This window comes from Bubalus kerabau, chromosome 6 (assembly GCF_029407905.1).
Source record: "Bubalus kerabau isolate K-KA32 ecotype Philippines breed swamp buffalo chromosome 6, PCC_UOA_SB_1v2, whole genome shotgun sequence".
Classification (NCBI taxonomy): Eukaryota; Metazoa; Chordata; class Mammalia; order Artiodactyla; family Bovidae; genus Bubalus; species Bubalus kerabau.
The window spans coordinates 60,751,594-60,773,055 of record NC_073629.1 but is presented as its reverse complement, the minus strand read 5'-3'; the positions used below and the strand labels follow the sequence as shown (position 1 = coordinate 60,773,055).

At 35.7% G+C, this 21,462-nt stretch overlaps 1 protein-coding gene across 5 annotated transcripts in view; it reads right to left on the bottom strand.

The window, feature by feature from the left end:
* Window positions 1–960: 960 nt before the first annotated feature.
* TTLL7 (tubulin tyrosine ligase like 7) overlaps window positions 961–21,462 on the bottom strand; it is a 153,769-nt gene continuing 133,267 nt past the window's right edge. For 4 of the 5 annotated variants that reach the window (XM_055585344.1, XM_055585345.1, XM_055585343.1 and 1 more), the window contains one exon: window positions 961–5,427. In XM_055585344.1, the coding sequence (XP_055441319.1) occupies window positions 5,307–5,427 (121 nt within the window). In that variant the 3' untranslated portion in view covers window positions 961–5,306. Of the gene's footprint in view, window positions 5,428–19,291; window positions 19,435–21,462 lie in introns of all 5 variants that reach the window. The other variant, XR_008715833.1, reaches the window with a different exon arrangement.

Below are 21,462 nucleotides of genomic sequence, written 5' to 3'. Positions count from 1 at the left end.
ATTGGCCTCATGTATATCTGTCATTGGAAAAAAATAAAAAATTCAAAGTTTAAAGCTTTTACAGAATATTTTTACTTTGTAAGAGAACAAATTTTTTAAAATATATTTAAAAAGTCAATGTCTATGTCACTTGTTGGGCTGTCAACTCAAAAAAATAATGTATACATGCATTAAAGTTCCTGTCATATGATAGATTTTTCAATTTCTTTGTATATAATCATGTTATAGACAACGGTAATAGTGGTAATAAGACTACTAGGATATGCTTTTTATTGAGGATCAGTGTTTTAATCATGACAAAATTATAAATTCCTGAAAAAAGTAACATCATAGCTGAGATGCTGATGTACTTCTATTTGGGTTAGTAATCCTATTGTCATAATTAATGATGCTAGAAAGATGCCATGTCATAGTCAACGATACTAAAAATGCCATTTATAAATTTTAGGCCAGTCTCCTTTCAGCTAACTGAGAGGAACTGACACCAATTTTGTTTACCTGACCTGACTTTAATAGCAGGTAAAGTTATCCCTGACTTCCCAGGTGGCACAGCGGTAAAGAATCTGCCTTCCAATGCAGGAGCCATAGGAGACACAGGTTCAATCCCTGTGGGGGATTGTCTCCAGGGAAGATCCCCTGGAGAAAATGGCAACCCACTGCAGTATTCCTGCCGGGATAATCCCATTGACAGAGGAGCCTGGTGGGTACAGCCCATGGGGTTGCAAAGACTCAGACATGACTGAGCACATGGGCACAAAGTGATCCTCACAGTGCTACTGTCAGTGCGGCAGAAGAAATTTACTGTGAAAATATGTTTCATCACCCTGAAAGCTTAATTGAGAACCAGTCTCTTCTACTACTTAACACTCTGTGTGTGTGTGTGTGTGTGTGTGAGAGAGAGAGAGAGAGAGAGAGAGAAACAGAAATAAGCATTTGATGACATATGCAGCTTTCTTATGTTAAACATTTTTATTACAGTAACATATCTGAGTAGTTGAAATATGTCATCATACAGGTATCACATGCTGAAGCATGATGATGCAATACTAACTGCACGCTGTGTTGACATTTCAAGCATATTTTCTGTAACAACATTTGCATTCATAGACAGGCAGTAAAACACATGGGGATAATCTGCATCATGATTCACGGGAGCAAATGTATTGCTTTCAAACTAATCTTCAAACCTAAAATCTTCAGCCAATCTATTAATATTCAAAGTTGTAGTATGTATATTAGTTATTATATGAACCAACCAGCTCAGGACTAAAACTGTTGTTTTAGTCTTTGAAAGAGAAATATCAGCATTATCTGATAACTTTTGTAAGGTAAGTCTTACTAATTTAGAAAATATTGGCCTATTGAATAATGATTTTACCAATAGTTTTCAAATTGGCAGGTGAGGATAAAGTAAAAACTTTGTGTAGCTCTTTTTAGTTAATAGAGTCCAGTTAATAGAAACTGTTTCACCTGCATAGTTTTCCTTCAATACCATATACCCACTCATAATAAGGCAAAAAGGAAAAACACCAAGAAAGGCAACAATCTCAAAGTGTGCAGTTAATTTTAATTTAACATTTTTGGTCACCTGCCAGTTTATTGCTGAGGCAAAAATATACCACTATAAACCAATATTTTAAAAAGCAGAATTTCTCTTTTCTTGACTTAGTCCATGCAAAGGTCAAAACTTTAAATGGAACTTGAAGTTTAAAAAAGAAGAAAAGAAAGAAAAAAAACAGTGTAAGGAATAAAATTTTGATTAATACACTTTTCAAATTTTATTTGTAAGTAGCACTTGTCCAAAATATTTAGATAACGAATTCAGTTCTGGAAAGCTTTATTAATTTTTTCGATCTCAAGATAAAAGAAATTTTCACAAATCACCAGGTCATAAGAATACAACAATTGTACCTACACTTCTTATCGTTTAACCCTTAGGACCAAGTAAACTAGGACTCAAAATGTTAGAAAAGTATTACAGAACAGAAAAGGAAGGTATTTATTGTCACTCTTCTCAACATATTTGCTATTATATTTTAAAGAATATACATATAAGAATTAATCAAATGCTTTAAGAAAACTACAAATAATAGAGCTTACGCAACTATCAATTTTTGGTACTTTTGAAAATGTCAAGTAATGTGGAAGTTTAGATTTAAAGAGAATTTTTAAATGGAATGACTTTGTCATGCTAAAGAAGAAAGCATTTGGATTAATTTATATTAAAACATGAAATTTAAAGTTTGATAACTAAAGTCTATAATCATATACTTTCTAATGAAAAAAGACTTAGAATGAAATCTTTTTCTTGATGTCTACAAGCCACTATCATCTAGCTGTGTGTAAGTATTGGATGAGAAGACTGGGGTTTTTTGCTTGAGTTTGGTTCATATTAGTTTTAGGGGGAGAACTTAAAAAAGTTTTGTGTATTTAGACCTAATTCAGATATATGAAAAAATGTGTATAGATCTTTGCATCTAACATTCCTATTGCCATTTTCATATTTGATCCTACTATAATTTAATTTTTACACATGCAAGGTAAAATAAAAATTGTTGCTAATAATCATAATATGAATCACAATAGTTCCTTCAACAGAATACATGAAGAAAATACTATTACAATGCTGGATTATTACAGTGAAAACTAATCTGCAATCTCATACAATATTCATATATGATAATTTAACATTAAAAGGTTGCTTCTTGGACAGTTCTGGAATAACTTCAATCATATACAGTTCTGGAAAGCATCAGTCACAGAATGATCAGGGATATATCTTTTAATAACAGAATGAAAATATGCTTTCATCACAAGTAAACCAAACTCCCTATTAAAAACTCTGGTAAGACTGAATAGTTTCTGGAGTTTTTCAGATAAAAAAGTATGTTCTCTCCTAGAAGAGAGTCAGACCCATACTATCACTTATACTGATATATTTTAACTCTATGAATAAAAAATTTATAATAAAAACTAAAAAATATTTTATATTACTAAAACATTTCTATGGCCTCTAGAGATTTTCACAGTTTATTACTGTGTCTTCTTAGTTTCTCATTAAGGAATAAGCGTGAACACAACCATAGTCCACAGGGTACCAGGTAGTATACATAAATAATGGGCACATGGCTTTTATTCACATCTTCCTCATATCAGAACTAGATGAGTCTAAAGAGGCAAATGTGGGCAAGAAAATTCTAGCACTCAAAAAAAGTCAGACTTGGGTAGCTAGAGGAATCAAATTTGATTGTTAATAACTAACTGGGTAGTTTCATACATGTAAAGTTACTCTTTTTAAAATATTTTTTCCTAGGGGGAGACATGTTAGACATTCTTTTCACTCTAGCAAATTAAGTCACCACTGTGATTTAAGCTAACGCAAGTGAGTGGCCAAGAAACTGGACTGATATCATACATCAGACCTTTGAAACTGTGTCTCATTCATGAACAAATCATGAATCTGAACCAAAAAAATGACTAAAATTGCTCCATGAAAAGGCCTACTTGCTGATTATTCTTACAATGATTTTATTAATATCCCAATTTCAGCATTATTTATTCTCCAAAATTCTAAACATATTTAGGAATTCACAAAATGGTGTCATAAACACTCAGAGCTACACTGTGATTTCCTTCATCCTGACATCCTTATCTTCTTTTCCCACAAAGACAATAACTCTCCTTTGGGATGCAATTACCAAGGAAGAGTATCCATTGGAATATGAGTGTTTGGTAGTCATAAAGAATCCAGTAACCAGCAATAATTTAGGGAAGAACCTATTTTATCCAAATATAGCCTCAGATTATGGCTTTAAAAGCAAAATATATCTAACTTACAACTTTGGGTTGCCAGTTATCCAGCTTGTGGATTAAAGCAGGCCAGTTTGCCCTCTCAGTTCTCCTTCTGCTTTGGGACCATTTCTCGATTTACTGGAAAAAGCTTTCAGGATGGTAAAAGGAGGTAAACCATTCATGAATGTTGCAAATAATTACCATCTGTGAAAAATAAAACTACTGGGAGAAATTAAAATAAAATTCTAAAAGGTGAATATCACAGTCTCGAAGGATATCCATGGTATTTATTATATTTGTCTAGAAAACTGAAAGCTCACTCATAGTTTTTGAAAGTGTAAGCAAAAAAGGAAGTAAACTGCTATGAAAATTATGCATAATAACTTTGGACAAGAAGAAAACTTCATACTATATTTTGATTTTTTTGAAATTCTCAAGAGAACATCCATGACTAATAATAGTAATCAGAATCTTCTTTTTGTAATAATTTAGATGACTTTCTATGGTGCAATATGAAACTCTGTATTAGTCTTTGCAATGTACATTGGTCTCAAAATTGAGAGACTTATAAAATAATGTGACATATTCATTCTGTAACATTGAAATAAGTTTAAAATATCAGCTCTTCCCCTTCTGAAGAGAAGAAATTGTATTTGACCATATGTACCCATCAGAGATATACTTTCAAAAAAGAAAACGTAAGTGGTATGAGTGGTAAGAGATACAAAAACCATATGGAAAGATTTTGCTATTACCACCATTTTCTGTTCCCTTTATGTGACTCTCAATAAAAAGTAAAAATATAAGCTAGTAAGTTTAATTTTTAACCCACTGGATTGTCTTCCATTTTAGACAGTATTGTGATCTTACTAGAGCCTTACTGAACATTTACATTATCATTTTCACAAGTAGCTAGATTCCCACACTGAGGAATAAAAATATTGGAGAATCCAGGTGGGATTTTAATATCAATAGCATGCTACCGTGTGCTACAGTAAATGACAAATCCATTTTATACTTAATCCTATCATCAAGCAACACCAAGCTTCTAATTTTTGTTTTCATTTTAAATGGCTACTAGATATATACGAGAATTAATAAAGTAATATACTATTAGTTCTTTTTAAGTCAAAAGTATTATCTAGAAAATAATTTAACACTGTAATGGGATCTTCAAGATCAATTCTGTTTTATATACTCTGCAGCAAAAATAACATTTCTAGTAGGAAGGTATTAATTATAAACCTAGCAAATTCTAGACATTCACATATTTGTGTAAACAATTTTAACATGGTTTATTAGGTTAAATCTTATATCCAGTTTCTTGCTAATTCTTCTTTCATATATTATAATAAATATATGTGTTATTTGAGTGCATGTGTGTACATATTTTCACACATATATATGTCATATATACATAAAACAGTAGTTAATGGTCACTGTCTTTTCAATATTAAATTGGGAAAAATATGAATTGCTATTATGCATAACCCATGGCGATCTTCCCTTCTGTTTCACAAATGGCCATATCGGGATGTAAACAAAACATTGGAGCGAGCCATTCCAGGTGAACTGTATTTCAAGTTGTAGGTTGGTGTTCTCATGAAGAATTGTGTACTTCCTGGCAGTAAATACCTAAAAATAATAGTTTAAAAATTAGACTTTTACAAACAAATTAATATTAATATCTCCCACTAAAGTGTTATGTGGTTAATAATTTGTACATCTTACATGAGAAATGACACTGTAACAATGCAATCCACATAAAAGGATTTTGTCTCCTGAGGAGGGGAGGCAGGAAAGGGTCATGAAGCCTGACTCAAAGAGCTGCATATAGATGCAAAATGTGGTCTTAGTATCCCAAGATATCCCATAAAGAGCCATGAACTTACAAGCTAGGAACCTGTTTACATCACTCATGTTTATTTGGAATTCATTAATAATCTCTGTAAATTATATGTGTAGCCAGTCAAATATTTCTTAAAAACATGTAACATCATGTAACATGAGCATTTGGCTAACCACATTAAAATAATTATTTCAAGGATGTTGAAACCATTGATTTTAATTCCATAATATATCACTGATGTATTATGACTGTAGTTAATCTGAAAGAAAAAGTTAAAGATTAAAATTTATAACTAAATTATAAATTTTATACTCCTAGACTACTGGGTGCTTAGATTACAGAATACCAGAAACAATCATGATTACAGGTTGCATGCAACCTTTGCACCCAAATGTATTTCAGAATATATGAATATTCCAGATTTTAGGACAATATGGTGTATATACTATATATAATGCAACATCTTCATCAGAGTCTTAGGGCAGCATTGTGCAAACAAATCATTAATATTTCTGTAATGAAATGCAGAAACAGTCACAATAAATTGGAAAAAGACTATAAACAACTTTGTGGCAATTTAGATGTGCCAATAAATGGGTTACTTTTATTTTATTTCTATTAGTTTCAGTTTTCAGAGCTTTGAGATTTAGGAGTTGCAAATAAGAATGTGTGCCTGTATAATCTTATTCCTCTGGAAAGCCTTTGACTGGCATTAGGCCATTCCAATCTATATGTCGAGAGAGAAATGATTAAGGAAATCGACATGAGCAAACACAAGTATCACTATTAAAAGCCTAAGTCCAGATGATGATGAGGACAGGCTAGAAAGTCAAGACAAAGATATCTATAAAAAATTTCTAAGAGAAGTAACAACAGGAGATTTATAATTTGTCTTAAAAAGAAACAAAGGTAGAGATCAAATCATTTTTTTTCTTCATGTGACTGTAGAATCTTCCAGCCACAGTATCATACTTCCAAAGACAAATGAAGAAACCGAGGACCAAAGATATTATTAGCTACCAATTCTTTATTAAATAATACTGGTAACTACTAACTTCTGTGTCAATGGAAAATTACATTTATATTGTTGTTACATGAATTTTGTAGAAGAATACGAATTCATTATGATCAAACTGCATACAGCACTCAGATTAAAATGGCAGAATTCCACATAATATTCATAGACAACATTTCATTCTGAATTATCTGATAATATCCCCTAAATCTATTACTTAATATCACAAACTATAAATAATTGCTCAAATCATTATGTTAATAGAGCAGTAAAATAATCTACAACAAACTAAATTAAATCAAAAGTGCACAATGGGTGATGAATAATAAAACAATTGATTTCTCACATCATAGATTATCTAAATCATTTTCTTAATATCACTTGGGTAATTCATATGAATTAATTATTACGTCAAGAGCTAGTGTATCATGATGACTGATATGATATCTTCTGAAAGAAACAGGGTGCCCTTTCTATCTAGGGCAAAGGTGCAAAGGAAACTAAGGTGTTTGATCAAAATCCACTATTTCATACTACCTGAGAGTTATTCTCTCTCCTACTGAAAATTGGTTACATCCGGGTTACATTGATAATAATTATAGTAAACAGTAACTTTTACCAACTTTCTTTTAAAGACTCTCCAAGCAATAGTTATTACTGGCATTACAATAACATTCACATTGCCTTCTGAGCTAAAGATTTCCATTTACACAGGTGAAAAAATAAAAGTACAAAGTCCAGGGTTACAGTGAACTTATACTATTTTATTTAACACTATTTTGTATTTAAAAAGTATTTGTGTGTGTGTGTGCCAGCACCATTATACTTGCTTTAAAAATATTTATTTTTTAATGATTCTCTAGTACTCTTGCCTGGAAAATCCCATGGACGGAGGAGCCTGGTGGGCTGCAGTCCATGGGGTTGCTAAGAGTCGGACACGACTGAGCGACTTCCCTTTCACTTTTCACTTTCATGCATTGGAGAAGGAAATGGCAACCCACTCCAGTGTTCTTGCCCGGAGAATCCCAGGGATGGGGGAGCCTGGTGGGCTTCCGTCTATGGGTCGCACAGAGTTGGACACGACTGAAGTGACTTAGCACCAGCAGCAGCATGGTATATATTATTATCAGCTCCATTTTATAGATGAATACACCAAAGTGTACAGGCGTTAAATGCCTTGCCCACAGTCACAAAAGTGACTAGAGCCAAGATAAAGATCCATTTGGTCTCACTCCAGAACTATTGCTCCCCCAAAATACTATATTGCCATTTCTGTGTATGAATTCCAATTTTAAAACTGACAAATACAATGATTACATTTATTTTTCAGAAATATGAAGTATACAAACTTAGAAAGTAGAAAAATATTAGCCACAAAACTAAACTTTTAATAGAAGCAGAAAAGGCTAAAATGAAACTAAAGACGTAAAAAGGAAAATAAATTCAGTATGAACGTAAAAAAGCATATAAAATCACACTGTAAGAAACACTTTGCTTCCCTAAAGCAAGGGCTGTGGGATATTTTAAAGCATTACAGTGAAACACAATGGATTATTTGCCTTAATATCTCCATTAAGATCTCTTGGGAGAGCCCACAGTAGCTGAATATCAAAGATTATTTTTAAATTTTCTCTGCAATGAAGTTAAATAATACAATTTGATTTTTTAGCAAGAAGAATCTCTAGAAAGTGGTTTTATAGATAGTATCTAAAGAGTGTCTGTTAAAGCACAAAAATATGTGAAGTCTCCAGCTTTATTTCTATTGTAGCTTACTCTCGAAATACAAATATAGCTAACTCGTAGCTAACTCATTCCAAGAAGAAATAACACAAACTATCCTCTTTGTTTCATACACATACCCTTACTCCTCAATTCTGAGATGAAGGATACACATCTTCACATATCCATCATATAAATGTAAAATATGCATTTATCTACTTCCTATTTGACATAGAATTGTTTGGTTTGTCATGTACCAATTTATTGCTGACCATGGAGAATCTCTAGAACATGAAACATGTCAAGACTGGTAAGTTAATTAACCTTGAAACTTAAAATATACACACCTCTGAGATTTTCCTGGAGAAAGATCCAGGACCCCTGACCACACCTGCCCCCTCCCCACCCAGAGTAAACTCAGATTCCTGGTTTGGGGAACACAAGGTAAATAAATTATATCACTTTATTTAGGCTGTGTTCTTTTTAACTATTTTGATTGTGGTAAAATAAATATATAACATGAAACTCCTTATGATTTTTAGGTCCATGTTCAGTGTAAATATATTCACACTGTGTAATATTGGCTGTGTAAAATGGTTGTGTACCCAAAACTATAACCTGGTTCCAGATCTTTTCATCATGTCAAGCAGAAACTCTGTACCCATTAAACACTAAATTCCCATTTCCTCCTCCTCCCAGTCCCTGATAACCTCTATTCTGCTTTCTGTCTCAATAAATTTGTTCTAGATACTGCACATAATTGGAATCATACCATATTTCTCCTTTTATGTTTGGCTTATTTATCTTAACATGCTTTGAAGATGCATCTATGCTATAACATGTATCAGAATTTCATTCCTTTTTATGTAGTATAATATTTTTATGCTTTTATATTTTTATACATAGTATAATGTATTTTATACTAAGTATAACCTTTTAACATAGAATAATATTTTATATTTATAAATTTTATATAATACTATATTTATATTTACAATTTTACATAGGCATAATAATAAACATGCAAGTAGCTCAGTGATAAAAGAATCAATCTGCCAATGCAGGAGATGCAAGTTCGATCCCTGGGTCAGGAAGATACTCTGGAGAAAGAAATGACAATTTACTCCAGTATTCTTGCCTGGAAAATTCCATGGACAGATGAGCTTAGCTGCAGTATTTGGGGTCACGAAGAGTCAAACACGACTGAGTGACTAAGCACAGCACAAAGAGTCAGACCCAAATGAGCACACATGCAAAAAGAGCAAAGAGTAGTAATACACATATAAACATATCACATTTTATTTATCCATTCCTCTGTTGATGGGCATTTGGGTGGCTGTCACCATTTGACTACTGTGAATAATGTTGCTATGAACATTGGTGTACAAGTATTGGCTTGAGTCCTTGTTTTCAGTTCTTCAGGGTATGTACCTAGGAGAGGGAATGCTGGGTCATGTGGAACGGCTACCCACTCCAGTATTCTTGCATGGAGAATTCCATGGACAGAGGATCCCAGCAGGCTACAGTCCATGGGGTCACAAAGAGTAAGACACAACTGAACGACTAATACTTTCACACTTTTCATGGTAATTCTATATTTATCTTTTTAAGGAACTGCCACCGTCTTCTGTAGCACTCATGCGATTTTACATTCTGAACCAGTACTAAATTCTCAATATACTTACCAACATTTATTATTTTGTATTTTAAATATAACACCCAGAACATTGTACTGTGGTTTTAACTGCAAATCCCACCTCTTGTCATTTGCTAACAACATGGATTTGGATGAGCCATTTCACTTCTTTGGGCTTCAGTTTTCTCACTGGTGAAAAGAATCCAATAGTTTCTGCCATGCCTGTCTTACAGAGTAAGGACCAAATGGAATAGTGCATATAGGTGAAATATTATTATTTATGTGTTACTAACATCAGCCTTGCTTCCCAGGTAGCAAAGTGGTAAAGAGTCTGCCTGCCAAGACAGGAGATGCAAGGGATACAGGTTCAATCCCTGGGTCAGGAAGATTCCCGGGAGAAGGAAATGTCAATACACTCCAGTATTCTTATCTGGAAAATTCCATGGACAGATGAGCCTAGTGGGCTACAGTCCATGGTGTCACAAAGAGTTGAACACAACTGAACAACTGAGTACTCACTCAACATCAGCCTCTTTAGCAAGACCATGCCTGTTTTAAGATAGATGTACCAAGCTATCTTAACCTAAGACCAAAATAGTATCATGTATATAACTTGATTTTTAAAACTTTTCAATCAAAAAGTACATAAAATAAACATCTAGTAAATGAATATTATAAAGTGATTACTCATATAACTGCTACCCAGGTTAAATGACTGAATATTCCTAGCACCCCAGAACCACATACTGCTGCCCCATAAACTTACCCACTATCCAGACTTCTGAATAGCCATGATGGTGTGATCACTCACCTAGAGCCAGACATCCTGAACTGTGAAGTCAAGCGGACCTTAGGAAGCATCACAAAGCTAGGGGAGGTGATGGAATTCCAGCTGAACTATTTCAAATCCTAAAAGATAATGCTGTGAAAGTGCTGCACTCAATATGCCAGCAAATTTGGAAAACTCAGCTGTGGTCACAGCTGACTGGAAAAGGTCAGATTTCATTCCAATCCCAAAAAAGGCAATGCCAAAGAATGTTCAAACTACCACACAGTTGCACTCATCTCACATGCTAGCAGAGTAATGCTCAAAATTCTCCAAGCCAGGATTCAACAGTATGTGAACCAAGAACTTCCAGATGTTCAAGCTGGATTTAGAAAAGGCAGAGGAACCAGAGATCAAATTGCCAACATCTGTTGGGTCATAGAAAAAACAAGGCAATTCCACAAAAACATCTACTTCTGCTTTATTGACTATGCCAAAATCTTTGACTGTGTGAATCACAACAAACTGTGGAAAATTCTCCAAGAGATGAGAATACCAGACCACCATACCTGACTCCTAAGATCTGTATGAAGGTCAAGAAGCAACAGTTAGAAACAGACATGGAACAACAGACTGGTTCTAAATTGGTAAAGGAGTATGTCAGGGCTATATACTGTCACCCTGCTTATTTAACTTATATGAAAAGTACATCATGCAAAACGCTGGACTTGATGAAGCACAAGCTGGAATCAAGATTGCCAGGAGAAATATCAATAACCTCAAATATGCAGATGACACCATCCTTATGGCAGAAAGCAAAGAACTAAAGAGCCTCTTGATTAAAGTGAAAGAGGAGACTGAAAAAGCTGGTTTAAAATTCAACATTCAAAAAACGAAGATCATGGCATCCGGTCCCATCACTTCATGGCAACTAGAGGAGGAAACAATGGAAAGAGTGACAAACTTTATTTTCTGGGGCTCCAAAACCACTGCAGGTGGTGACTGAAGCCATGAAATTAAAAGGCACTTGCTCCTTGGAGGGCTTCCCTGATAGCTCAGGGAAGGGATAGGCTACCTACTCCAGTGTTCTTGGGCGTCCCTTGTGGCTCAGCTGGTAAAGAATCTGCCTGCAATGTGGGAGCCCTAGGTTTGATCCCTGGGTTGGGAAGATCCTCTAGAGAAGGGAAAGGCTACCCACTCCAGTATTCTGGTCTGGAGAATTCCATGGACAGTCCATGGGTTCACAAAGACTCAGACACGACTGAGTGACTTTCACTCACTCACTCACTGCTCCTTGGAAGCTATGAACAACCTAGACAGCATATTAAAAAGCAGAGATATTACTTTGTCAACAAAGGTCCATCCAGTTATAGCTATGGTTTTTCTAGTAGTTATATATGGATTTGAGTTGGACCATAAAGAAATCTGAGCACTGAAGATTTGATGCTTTTAAACTGTGGTGTTGGAGAAGACTCTTGAGAGCCCCTTGGACTGCAAGGAGATCCAACCAGTCAATCCTAAAGGAAATCAATCCTGAATATTCATTGGAAGGACTGTTGCTGAAGATGAAGGTCCAATACTATGGCCACCTGATGCGAAGAACTGACTTATTGGAAAAGACCCTGATGCTGGGAAAGACTGAAGGCAAGAGGAAAAGGGGATGACAGAAGACGAGACGGTTGGATACATCACCGACTCAATGGAAATTGAGTTAGAGCAAGCTCTGGGAGTTGGTGATGGACATGGAAGCCTGGCATGCTGCAGTCCATGGGGGTCACAAAGAGTCAGACACGACTGAGTGACTGAACTATCCAGACCTCAGTGGCAATTACTTCCTGTTTGCCACCTAAGTACATATTCTGTAATACTATAATTCAGTTTTTCTTGTTTGTGTTTTTTTTTTTTTAAATATAAATGAAGTATGTAGTCCTTTGCCTCTGGCTTCTTTTGCCCAATTTCTGTTAGAGACCTATCCATATTGCTGTGTATGCATGCAGTTTGTTCATTTTCAATGCTGCCAAATATTCCATTGAGTGGACATTACAAAAACTGTCCATTCTTCCTTGAATAGACATTTTCAGTTCAGTTCAGTTCAGTTGCTCAGTCATGTCTGATTCTTTGCGACCCCATGAATCACAGCACGCCAGGCCTCCCTGTCCATCACCAACTCCCAGAGTTCACTCAAACTCACGTCCATCGAGTCAGTGATGCCATCCAGCCATCTCATCCTCTGTCGTCCCCTTTTCCTCCTGCCCCCAATCCCTCCCAGCATCAGGGTCTTTTCCAATGAGTCAACTCTTCGCATGAGGTGGCCAAAGTAGGAGTTTCAGCTTCAGCATCAGTCCTTCCAATGAACATCCAGGACATTTTAGGTATTTCTAATTTCTAGCCATTATAAGCAAATGCTACTGTGATGATTCTAATATGGTCTTGATGCACATGGGCATACATTTCTGCTTAGAATCATTGGGAATAAGATAACTGAGAAAATGGTAAACTTTAGTGGGTTATCCAAACTTTTTTAAAGGTAATGATGTTCACTATCATCAGCAGTGTGAGAGAGTTTCCATTACTCTACATTCTCATCAACTCATGGTCTGAAAGATCGGTTTCACGTCTCCCTGAGTATGAGTTTGAACACTTCAAATACTTACTGCCTTTAAAAATGCCTCTTCAAGTATCTTCCCCATTTTTCCATGGAGTCTCCTATTTTCTTCTTAGAAATCTGTAGTTCTTAAACAGTCTGTATAATAATCTTTTGTAGGTTAAACAGGTTGCAAATACCAACTTTCATTCTGAGGCTTGCTTTTTCACCTTAATGGTGTTTGCTAATAAACATATATTCTTAATTTTAATATAGTAAAGTTTATCTTTTCATTTATAATCTGTACTTTCTTGGCCTGATATTTTACACTCTTTGCATACCTCAAGGTCATGAAAAAATCTCCTATATTTTCTCCCAAAACCTTTAGTTTTGCCTTTCACATCTGTGTACTCAATAATTTGGAAATGATTTTGTATATGGTGTAGGTAAATTCAAGTTTCTTTTTAAATTATTATTTGGAAACTCAATTGCCCCAGAACCATTTGTTTAAACAAACTGTAACCCATTTGTTATAAGTGTCCCCCTTTTGTCATAAATCAAGTCTCTATATAAACTTGGGTCTATTTATGGCCTTTCTGTGGTGGTTTAGTTGCTAAGTAGTGTCCAACTCTTGCAACTTCATAGAGTGTAGCCTGCCAGGCTCCTCTGCCCATGGGATTCTCCAGGCAAGAATACTAGAGTGGGTTGCCATTCCCTTCTCCAGGGGATCGTCCCAACGCAGGAACTGAACCCGAGTCTATCCTGCATTGCAGGCAGATTCTTTACCAAATGAGCTATGAGGGAAGTCCATGGCCTTTCTGAATGCTTCTATTGGTCTATTTGTCCATCCTTTTGGTACTAGTGCCTTATCTTCAGTTCAGTTCAGTTCAGTCGCTCAGTCGTGTCCAACTCTTTGCGACCTCATGAATTGCAGCACGCCAGGCCTCCCTGTCCATCACCAACTCCCGGAGTTTACCCAAACTCATGTCCATTGAGTCGGTGATGCCATCCAACCATCTCATCCTCTGTCGTCCCCTTCTCCTCCTGCCTTCAATCTTTCCCAACATCAGGGTCTTTTCAAATGAGTCAGCTCTTCGCATCAGGTGGCCAAAGTATTGGAGTTTCAGCTTCAACATCAGTCCTTCCAATGAACACCCAGGACTGACTTCCTTTAGGATCTAGGCCTAGTTGGATCTCCTTGCAGTTTAAGGGACTCTCAAGAGTCTTCTCTAACACCACAGTTCAAAAGAATCAATTTTTCTGCCCTCAGCTTTCTTTATAGCCCAACTCTCACATACATACATGACTACTGGAAAAACCATAGCCTTGACTAGATGGATCTTTGTTGTCAAAGTAATGCCTCTGCTTTTTAATATGCTGTCTAGGTTGGTCATAACTTTCCTTCCAAGGAGTAAGCATCTTTTAATTTCATGGCTGCAATCACCATCTGCAGTGATTTTGGAGCCCAGAAAAATAAAGTCAGCCACTGTTTTCACTGTTTCACCATCTATTTGCAATGAAGTGATGGGACCGGATGCCATGATCTTAGTTTTCTGAATGTTGAGCTTTAAGCCAACTTTTTCTCTCAGACACTATAGCTTTATTATAATTCTGAGTACACTGTAATAAATCAATCCTACTATTTCAAGAATATCTTGTCTATTCTTGGCCCTTTGTTTTTTTGTATAAATGTTAGAACAAACATTAGTCAAATTCTTCACTCTGCAAAAAAATTGTTAGGATTTATGTAAGGAATATGTTGAATTTATAGATATGAAGAACTATTTGAGAAGAAATGACATATTGATATTGATTTCAATATCAATATAAGGTATAACTTTACATCTTTTACATTTTTCTGCATAAGGGTCTTACATGTTTTTGTTACTTTTATTCTGAAGTATTGGTTATTCTTTGATGCTATTAAAAATGACATTTTATCTAATCTGTTTGCTATTGATATAGAAAAAATATTGATTTTATTCACATTTTGATTTCATCAAAATTAGTAGGTTTTCTTAGTAATTTATCTGTAGAGTTATTTAGATTATGAATGCTATGAATGTCATCACAACCATTAGTAAGGAGTTTTATTTCTTTCTCTCAAATCCAATGCCTTTTACTTTCTTGACTTGCTTCCTTGAGTAAGCCAGGTCAAGTATAACGGTAAACAAAAGTTGTAGTTAATAGGTAATCTTGTCTTGTTTCTCTTCTCAAAAGAAAAGCCTTCAACATTTCACCATTAAGTATATGCTTGTAGGGGTTTTGTAGTTACTTTTTATTAGATTAAGGAATTCCCCTTTTGTTTTTAACCTGCTAATCATTTTTTAAAGCAAAAATATATATTGAATTCTATCAAATGACTTGTCTGTGTATTTTAAATGATTTTTTATTCTACTAAAATTACACTGATCACATTTTAATTTTAATTGTACCTTTAAATAGATTCAATAAACAAAAGTTAGTCATGATACATTATCCTATTTAAGGTTTCTAGGTTCATTTTGCTAATATTTATGTAAGATTTTTGCATCTATATTCAAGAGTGAGACTGAATTTTCGTTATCCTTTGCCTTAATATCCTAGTCAGGTTTTAGTATCAAAGGTATGGTAGCCTTTGGTATCGGAGCCTTCTATATTGTCTTGTGTCATTTTGGTAATATGTGTTTTTCAAGGAATTTTTTAACATAAATTAACAAATTTATCAGCATGAAATTTTTAATATTTGTAGTATCTGTAGTTTTGTCTCTATTTCTATTCTTGATGTTAATTGTTTCTTTTATATTCTTGATCAGTCCCAACAGTGATCAATTTTATTAGTCTTTTTAAAAACCCACTTTTGCCATGTTGATCTTCTTTATTCTGTTTGCTTCATTATATTATTAACTTCTGCTCTTGTTTTTATTATTTCCTTTTCCTGTATTCTTTGGGTTTACTTTAAAGTTATGATGTCATCATTCAAGATGATGGATCATTTAATTTTTGCCTTACACTCCCTAATATGTTCTTTTAAGTCTATAAGTCTCCCTGTGATAATGATTTATGTACATACTGCAAGTTTTTATTTCTAATATTTTTGTACCTAAGTACATTTACATACATTATGATTTTATTTTTTATCTTTCCAAAAAGGATGGATTTTGTTACTTTTAAAGGCCTGTGATGATACTTTGCATGATTTCAATTTTTTGGATGTTTCATCATTCCACTAGTTGATTTTTTTAAAAGATTCAGGTATGCTTACTGTATTATATTCTGATTGACTTCACTATTATGTGACAGTTAAAATCTGTTAATCATATTGTTAAAATTTTCTTTGTTTTTAAATCTTTTAAGAAATATATATTAAAATCTCCCTCAATGGTTGTAGATTTGTATATTTTCCCCTGTAATTCTGTCAACTTTAGCTTTGCAAAATGTTTGGGATATTATTACATGTAGGAATCTATGCTGTTTATCAAAGCCCCAATGTTTGACAGGTCCTGAACTCCTACTTTTTTCTTTTAGGTCCGAGTGTCTGTCAAAAGCACTATTCAGTACTAACAAGTACCTGGTTTTGACTCTCCGATGTTTTCACAGCAAATGTTTTGTTGGTATTTTGTCCAGCTTTTCCTGTGAACATCAGAGGGAGGATTTGTCTGAACACCTAGTGCTCTACTGCTAAAGGCAGAAGCTCTAACTCAGAGATTTAAAAAATGACTTTAGCCACAAAAATGAGCTTATATGAAGGCTCAGTACATAAAAGATAGAAATACAGAGATGCTGAGACTAAAAATTGTTTGGCAATCCCAAAGCCTTTAAAATAAGGCTAGCTATCGTGAAATACTGAGCTAGTCCTAAAGACTCTAGTATCCTAGATATATGGATATAGATATAGATATGCATACAGATATAGAGACAGAGGTAGACTGAATGATCCAGCTGTGAATATCAGTTAGATTTGCTTACTTATGAGTCCACCTCTGAGAAATGGCTTCTCAGTTGGTATGGCTATTTTTTTTTTCTTTTTTTAGTCACACCACACAGCATGCAGGATTTTAGTTCCCTGGCCAGGGACGGAACCCATGCCCCTTGCACTGGAAGCGAGGAGTCTTAACCACTGGACCATCAGGGAAGTTCTGCTGCTAAGTCATTTCAGTCGTGTCCAACTCTGTGCGACCCCATAGATGGCAGCCCACCAGGCTCTGCTGTCCCTGGGAGTCTCCAGGCAAGAACACTGGAGTGGGTTGTCATTTCCTTCTCCAATGCATGAAAGTGAAAAGTGAAAAGTGAAAGGGAAGTCGCTCAGTCGTGTCTGACTCTTCGCGACCCCATGGACTGAAGCCTACCAGGCTCCTCCGTCCATGAGATTTTCCAGGCAAGAGTACTGGAGTGGGTTGCCATTGCCTTCTCCAAGGGAAGTTCTTGGTATGTCTATTAAATTGCTATTTTTCTGAGACTGCAAGGTTGAAGGCCACTCTTTTCCATGTAACAGGTGCTACATATACCTTTAAGCCACATATACCTTTAATATATTCTTAAGAAATATTAATATCCTACAAATGTGTGGGCAAGATAAAGATGGTCCATTAACATGACTGATGTGAGCTTTATGTTCTAATTTTACAGATAAATTAGTCAAATATATATTTCCTCATGAAATATTTAGGTATACCCTCTCCATTATTTATATTAGGCATACTTATGAAAGTGAACTGATGAAAGTGAAAGTGAAGTCGCTCATTCGTGTCCGACTCTTTGTGACCCCATGGACTATAGCCCACGAGGCTCCTCCATCCATGGAATTTTCCAGGCAAGCGTACTGGAGTAGGTTGCCATTTCCTTCTCCAGGGGATCTTCCTGACCCAGGGATCAAACCCTTGTCTCCCACATTGCGGACAGATGCTTTACCATCTGAGCCACCAGGGAATCCCTCTATTTATACTTATACTTACTTATAAATATAAATTTATATTTTACTAGGTATACTTTATAAATAAAATTTATCAATCTATTGTTGTTATTGTCATTCAGTTGCCCAATCATGTCTGACTCTTCGTGACCTCATGGACTGCAGCACATCAGGCCTCTCTGCCCCTCACCATCTCCCAAAGTTTGCCCAAGTTCATGTCTCTTGCATCGGTGATGCCATCCAGCCATCTCATTCTTTGACACCCTCTTCTCCTTCTGCCCTCAATCTTTCCCAGCATCAGGGACTTTTCCAATGAGTCAGCTGTTCAGATCAAATGACCAAAACACTGGAGTTTCAACGTCAGCATCAGTCCTTCCAATTAATATTCAGGGTTGATTTCCCTTAAGATGATTGGTTTGATCTTCTTGCTGTCTAAGGGACTCTCAGGAATCTTCTCCAGCATCATAGATTGAAGGCATCAATCCTTCAGCGCTCCGCCTTCTTTACAATACAGCTCTCACAACCGTACATGACCACTGGAAAGACCATAGCCTTGACTATACAGACCTTTGTTGGCAGAGTAATGTCTCTGCTTTTCAACACACTTTCTAGGTTTGTTGTAACTTTCCTGCCAAGAAGCAAACATCTTCTGATTTCATGGCTGCATCATGGATGCAGTCACCATCCGCAATGATTTTAGAGCCCAAGAAGAGGAAATTGATCACTGCTTCTACCTTTTCCCTCTCTATTTGCCATGAAGTAATAGGGCTGGATGTCATGATCTTAGTTTTTTTTTAATATTGGTGTAGTCTATGAAACAGAGATAGATTTTTTTTGGTAATTTTCTAGCCTTCTGTATGAACCAGCACATGTTGGCAATTTGATCCCTGGCTCCTCTGCCTTTTCTAAACCCAGCTTGGACGTCTGGAAGTTCTTGGTTCATGTAATGCTGAACCAAGCATAAAAGATTTGAAGCATGACCTCACTATCATGGGAGATGAGTAAAATTATCTGATGGTTAGTGCATTCTTTAGTGTACCTTCTTGGGAACTGGGATGAGGATTGTCCTTTTCCAGTCCTGTGGCCACTGCTGGGTCTTCCAGATTCACTGAAATATTGAATGCAACACCTTGATGGCATCATCCTTTAGAGTTTTGAAGAGTTTACTGGAATTCTGTCCATCTATTAATAAATACCAAATTAATTGACTCCTATATATAAAGTAAAATGCTATAGGTTCCTAATATACAAGGGAAAGAATGTGTATCCATTTTTCCCATTTTTTTTAATTAATGTGACTCCAGGAGTTGGTGATGGGCAGGGAGGCCTGGCGTGCTGTGATTCATGGGGTTGCAAAGAGTCGGACACGACTGAGCGACTGAACTGAACTGAACTGAACTGACATTAACTTGGACTTTAATAGCTTGATATTAGATGTACTCAGTCACTCAGTCATGTCCAACTCTTGGTGACCCTATGGACTGGGGCCCACCAGGTTCTTCTATCCATGGAATTCTCCAGGCAAGAATACTGGAGCAGGTTTCCATGCCCTCCTCCAGGGGATCTTCCCAACCAGGGGTTGAATCTGCGTCTCTTGCATCTCCTGCATTGGCAGACGGATTCCTTATCACTAGAGCTACCTGGAAGGACGTGTTCATTTCTCTCTCTTTGTGTTTCCAAGTAAAACTTTGATCAGTATATATTTTCTGGGCTCTAACCAGAAGTAAATTATTTGGTTTGTAGGTTTAAAAGAAGGAATCAATCAGGCTTGGCTCAGCCCCTTTCTCTTTTTGTATCAGCCTATCTGCAGAAAGAATGCATTTTTACTTGCTCTCCTCCCAACACTAATAGAATAAGACTTCATGGATAGTGCTAGTAGAAGGTTTGGGTTGATAGAGTTCTGTCTTTGACTGGATGGATACACTTAATTCTAGAATTCAACATTAGAAAACATGTGACTCTCATCTATATCATGTCTCTCAATAGCTTTTTTCAGTAATGAAGCTACATTTTGATGATCATCTGTATGACTCCTACATTTCTCTCTCAAATGGTTCTGAACTTGGCAAGGAATGAAGGATGTGTTTACTGACCTCTCTCCCCTAAGAAGCTTATAATCACTATACTGGGGTCATGCTGAACATTTATCAGGGTCCATAACTCAAGATCGCAAGGGGAGAAATATTTCTTCCAATCAAAAGAAGGGGAGGAAAATTTTAAAAACTGAAGCAACTGTAAGGTATAATTTCTTCCTCCAGAATAGCCAGCAAAACTCATCTTATTTTTCTTAGCCATAAAAGTTCCATGATCCTTCAACAGAAAATAGGTTATGAAATCTGGATTTTTAAGAGTGATATTAAAGAGTTTGAAACCATCCTTCTTAGAGCAGAATTAAAGGTTTTCCTGATCATGATCCCAGAGTATCATTCTTAAAGAGAAGGCCCTTCACTTATATGTTGTAATGTCTTAAAGATGGCCATCATTTTTTTTAAATCATATGAGAATATTAATAAAATAATATGAGCTTTATTCAATAATTTGCTTCTGTCAAACCATTAAAACTACAAAATACAGCTTTGGTATTTTAAATATTAATGTCTAACTTTACCTCCATCATTTTTAAAATCAATCAGCTTCTGTTTGCAGGGGGAGAGTTAAAGATACTGCATTATACCTCAATAGTGTAATGACAGGTACAAGACAAACAAAGGTTAAACATATCTCTCTCAATACTTTTTGTGAAAAGCATTCCAAGCCATTCTGCTGTTGCAGACGAATTTTGTAGAAAGTTAGCTATATTATATCTCCATGATTTTTTAATAAACAGATTAATTTCTAGATATTTCAAAAAGAAAACCCAAGCTATGGTAGTTCATTTTCCTCACCATCTATTCAGTTACTGCTGTTTGTTGTTTACTAAGTCATGTTTGACTCTTTCATGACCCCATGGACTGGACCCACCAGGCTCCTCTGTCCATGAGATTTCCCAGGCAAGAACACTGGAGTGGGTTGCCATATCCTTCTCCAGGGATCTTTCCGGCACAGGGATTGAGCTGACGGTCCCTTCCCAGGTGGCACTAGTGGTAAAGAACCTGCCTGCCAATGCAGGAGACAAAAGAGACTTAAGTTCAATCCTTGGGTTGGGAGGATCCTCTGGAGGAGAGCATGGCAATCCACTCCAGTATTCTTGCCTGAAGAATCCCATGGATG